Here is a 5,107-nt window from a genome sequence, read left to right on the forward strand (position 1 = left end):
TGGGGCACCACGCCTGCCCCTGCCCCACGTACGCCCCGGAGTAGCGAAAGGAAGCGGGGATTCGTTGTTCAGTCCTCTCACAGGGCCTCTGGCTGCAGCCTGTCACCTCCCAAGTGCTTTCCTGCCACATGATTATTCCTGTGAAGCCAGAGGGTGTTTATTTGGTTTTAGGGTTTCGTAGCTTGGCCCACGCCCTAGCATCTGAAAAGGTTTACCAACAATTCCACCTCTGCCTTTTTCCTGCTCTTTTGAACCCTATTGTGATGAGTATTGCACCAAAAATGTGGTCTCTATTTCATCAGGATCAATATAATCTGCTCCCAAGTCCCTGTGCTTTCTCTTAGTAGAAAGAAATGACTGTGATGAAAAGAAAGGATCTGGTGATCCGCCAGTATTTCTTACAACAGCAATATAAAGCCATAAAACCACAAAGGTTTCTACAGGGCACAAGGTAAAAGATTTGCTACAAACCAACCACAGCTCTGTAATGATCTGCCTAAATAATTATCGGATCATTGTTTAACACCTTTCTATCAAATGATTAGTTCAAGAAGGCGATTTATTTAACATAGCAAATCAATGTTTTTCGGTATAGTTTCTGCTGAGCCTGCTTCTCTAACCATCCTGGGACTCCCCTGAGTAACACAGCAGCTTGAGCTTCACGTTATTATTGCACTAACCTTTCAGCTGTCTTTAATAATAATTTTTTTTTTTTTTACAATAGGTGGGAACTGAACTGGCTTGGAAAAGAAAGGTGTGGACAGCCAGTGAAGTTCAGCCAAAGTGGATGTGAACAGGGTTTAAAAAATAGGTTTTGTTTTCTGCCCGGCCCTGGCCACACGCTGCAGGAAGGGAGGGAGGTTACCTGGGGTCAAGGGGCTCCCCCTGTGCCATCCGTCAAACTGTATTGTAAACAGCTTCCAGCACAACCAGACTTAAATCAGACTACTTCTACTTTTGATATGAAGTTAAAAGCCTGGGGTAGACACGACCATCATTTTTTCTTAACTTTCAACCAGTCTGGGGAATTGTTTGGATATAGGTACTTAGGGCACTGCCCCAAAAGAGGTATGTATCTGAGAAGATAAGGAGCGTGGATTTAATACCTCTTCGTTTAGCAGATGAAGACATAAAATAGAGCACACCTCAGAGAAAGGACTATTGATTCTACTTATTCTGCTTTTTGATGAGCACTCAGATCATCTAGGTGGTTTTTGCAAACATTATCTCAGTGCACCTGCCCCTAACAGTCATAATCCTGTTAGACAAGTACATATGAGGATCAAACTGAATCCATACTAAAAAATAGTTTGAAGGGTTATTTTTGCTTGAACCAGGAGTGAACGTTATTCTGAAGTGTTTATGGAGCCTAGACTGGGCTTGATTTTTTTTTTTTAAAAAGCCTTTCAGCTCCTTAGATAAAACCAAACTGAAAATTCATATAAACGAGCTAAAAGAAGACTACATCAATGAGATTCTACACAAACAGGGAATATTTGTGCTTATGTCAAAGTTTGCTGTCACTAATGTTTTACCAGAGTGTCTGGTAAATGGTGTCTCAGAAATCCTAGAGCTGTAATTCTGAGCGGGGAATTTTATGCTAAGCAAGGCAAGCAAGGCAACACATTTAAAACCCCAACATATTAATAGTCCATTTATTTAAACAAAAGACTCTTCTACCATATGGATGTTACAAGAGAGATTAAAACAAAATGGATGAAAATTAATCATAAGTAACATACATCTTTGCAGAGATACCCCCTGCTGAAAAATGATCAGGCTTTTATACCTTTTAACACACCTCCCATAAGGCGAATGAAGACATAAACCATAATTTCTCTCCATTTCACATGCTCTCTCTCACACAAACACACGTTATAGGAAATGCCATCAGGCCATTGGGCACAAACCTAATTCCAGAGTACGCAACGGTTCACACAGTGATGTGGTTTTATGAGTCTTGACGACTTGAGAAATGGGATGCAGCTCTGCACCTACAAACTACCAGCCCTGGTAGATGGGAGAGCTCCTGGTTAACCTGTCATCACCGCTAGTGTTACCTTCAGACAACATGCTTATAGCCTCATCGGTCTGCTGGCTGTCAGTTGTCGATATCTTCTTTGACTCATGGATGTTGCTTTGGTAGTTCACTGGTGAGGGATATGCATTTTCACCCACAGTTGACGAGGACATCGATTCCCAGGGTATTTCTCTCTTTCGCCACTTCAGGTCCACTCTCCATCCCGTCCAGCCATAGAAAGCTAATGTGAAGAGGAAGCCTTGCATCGGATTAAGAACCCCCTAGGAAACAGAAGTACAACAGGAGTTACACCAGCAAGGCTTCATTTTGAACTCCAGCAAAACACTTTGCATGCCTTAACAACTCCCCTTCCACTGAACAACTGCTGTCTTTAAAAGATGCAATTTGCATGCAAATAAAAGTGTATGTTGTTCCTGTTGCAGAAACAAACAAGTCGGAGTGAAATACCATGACCTGTTGTTCCAATATGCTGAGGCCATCCCAATGAACAGTAAGCACCGAATGGTTTTCTAGCATGAATTTTAGCTGGTCAATCCCCTGGTGTGTTTTTAACATTCCCCACAAGCTCTAGACTTTTTTATTCACAAAAGCAAATATTACATTTTTCACTAGAAGCCAAGTCAAATATATAAGAGACACTAGCACACACAGAGTCAAGTTTTTTAAAATAGCACCAATTGGTCTGTCTGGAATTGCTGCAGATTCCTGAGCCAGTGAAAATGTCCATTGAAGTGGGATGGAAAAATGGGGAGAGACACTGAAAAAGAAAATCCCTAGTGATTTAAAAAAAAAATTGTCCCTGTTCCCAGTGCTGTGGGATGCTTGGCAAGTAAATGGCTTTAGCTGTTTCCATTTTTCTCATGAGAAAACAGTAAATTATTTTTACAGCCAATTTAAAAAATAGCTCAGTTCCTAGACCTGACCTCTTGCTCTGCAGGTGAGCAGGAGCAAGGTCCCTGTCACGCGAATGTGTTCACTCCTTGTCAAAGCAGGAGGAGGTTGTATCAAATCAGGTGCATCACTTAACCCTTCAATAGAAAATAGCTCAAGGGCTTAACTACACAAAGCATGCTCAGGCCTTACAGGTATTTAACAGCTCCAGAATAAACTCTCTTGGAAAAGGAACCTGCAATATCACCTCTGAAAAATCCCTTGTCAAATATTCCAATAGGAGGAAGGAGGGTAGGGTACAGTAAGAGGCCAGCATCTTACAGCTATTTTTTGGTGCATTGCTGTCAAGATTTTTCATGTATTTGTCTCCAAATAATTATCCAAATGTCATGATATAAGATGCAACTATTCTTTATAATAAAGAAAACCTTAGCTACAGACAGAGAATTACCAGAAAATGCCCATTTTATTGAGGAACCTTCAGGAATCATGAGCTAAAACTTTGTAGCTTGCATTACGACAGAGGTTAGTAAGGTTAGACTAGAAATCATTGTAGTGGTCTGTTCTGGATCTTAAAATGGGTAGCAATGACTCACAGAGAGAATGCATACTCCAGTAAATGGGAGAAAAAGTTGGTCTTTGGTACATTTTTGGCAAAGTTTGTATGTGAAAAGCACTCCCAGTGACCACTCCTTCCTCTCTCTTACTTTCTGCTTTTCTTCCTTGATTTTCAGAGTGTTTACACCCCCAAAAATCATAAACCACCCACTACACTGGTGCTGCTCCACCAGTCTTATAAAAGCAATTTCTAAGACTAAGCAATGTCACGACTGAACTACCATTATAATCCATGTGATCAGTGCAGCACTTCTGATGTTTTTCAGGACCATTTCATTGATATCTGGCTGCATTTCGAGGTAGAACAAAAGGCTCTCGTTGATGATATTGGGTGACCAGCTATTGCAGGAATAAAGAAGAGGAAGAGAACAAGACAGTTATATATATATTTGTATGCGTACGTAAAATATGCTTTACTTTCAAATTATAGAAATTAGGATCACTAATAAGGAGAGTGAGATTTTTTTAATGTTAAGTTTCAATCTGAAGAGACCAATAGGTCTCTGAGATCAAAAACCAGACACTTACCTGCTAGCCCAGGCCGAGACAAAGAAATCAATATAACAAACAAACAAAAAAGAACCTGATTGTTTGAGCTTGCTGCAGAACAGTAAATTGCAGGATAAAATTGAGGTGATAAACAACTGTCATCCATAATGGTAACATCATGGATGCTGGCTTCTTTTGCTTGTGTCTTAAAAGGATGGTGTTCACAGATAAGGAAACCAAATATATGCTTGGGTGTTGTAAAAGGCTGCAGAAACTCCACCTGGAGTTAGAATTTCAGGGTTAGATTACAGCAGACTTTCAAAATGTAAAAAAACTACAAAACAAAACTAAAGTTGACTTTAAAATCCTTGAAAATGCCATCAACTTCTTGGAATAAAGGTAATTTCTGTTTCCAAAGAAGGATAAGCATAATCAAACCTCATCCTGTGAAAGAAAATGAGGATATTCTACACCAAATAAAGGTATAGTAAATGGCTGTAACTTCTTATGACTTCTAAACAGTCAGACCAGCGTTTCTTTTATAGTTCTACTGCAGCATCAGAAAGGAAACCATCAGCAACCATGTCATAGTTTCTAAAGGGGTTTACACATGTCCTTCCTGCAATTATATTTTTATCACAGTGTAAAACCTCCTGCTCTCCCCTCCCAAATCTGCAAGCATCTCTTCTACCCCATGTTGCCCCAACCTCCTGTCTTTGACTAACTCATCTCGTATTTGACCTCTGGGATGGAAGGGCATCTTCCCTAAGCTTCTGAGATGGGACTGCCTCAGTCTTTTCCTACAGTAACCTTTGAGAGAGTTTTTACACTCTAAAGCTTATGTTTTATCCGGAGAACAAAATTCAAAACTAGAGTTGTGGTTTTTTTTTTTTTTAATAGGAAATCCCAGAATGAGACAGAATGGAAATAAACAAATGTCCCCACTGTGTCCTTGGGGAATTGGTCCTTTCTTTCATGCTTGCTCCCAGACCAGCAAGCTGGCCACCCTTCCTTAGGTTGGAACGCACTTCTGTGGTGCCTCTGGGCTGCAGAATAAGGCTCACTCTT

The 5,107-nt window shown here is 40.4% G+C and overlaps 1 protein-coding gene across 1 annotated transcript in view; it reads right to left on the minus strand.

The window, feature by feature from the left end:
- Positions 1-1,626: 1,626 nt before the first annotated feature.
- Positions 1,627-5,107, minus strand: part of GPR143 (G protein-coupled receptor 143) — a 13,526-nt gene continuing 10,045 nt past the window's right edge. Inside the window, exons 7-8 of the mRNA XM_009588211.1 lie at positions 3,772-3,889; positions 1,627-2,301 (exon numbers count right to left, since the gene is read on the minus strand). Coding sequence (XP_009586506.1) covers positions 2,002-2,301; positions 3,772-3,889 — 418 coding nt within the window. The 3' untranslated portion in view covers positions 1,627-2,001. The remainder of the gene's footprint in view (positions 2,302-3,771; positions 3,890-5,107) is intronic.

The sequence above is a fragment of the Fulmarus glacialis genome, unplaced genomic scaffold (assembly GCF_000690835.1).
Source record: "Fulmarus glacialis isolate BGI_N327 unplaced genomic scaffold, ASM69083v1 scaffold5312, whole genome shotgun sequence".
In the NCBI taxonomy this organism is placed as follows: domain Eukaryota; kingdom Metazoa; phylum Chordata; class Aves; order Procellariiformes; family Procellariidae; genus Fulmarus; species Fulmarus glacialis.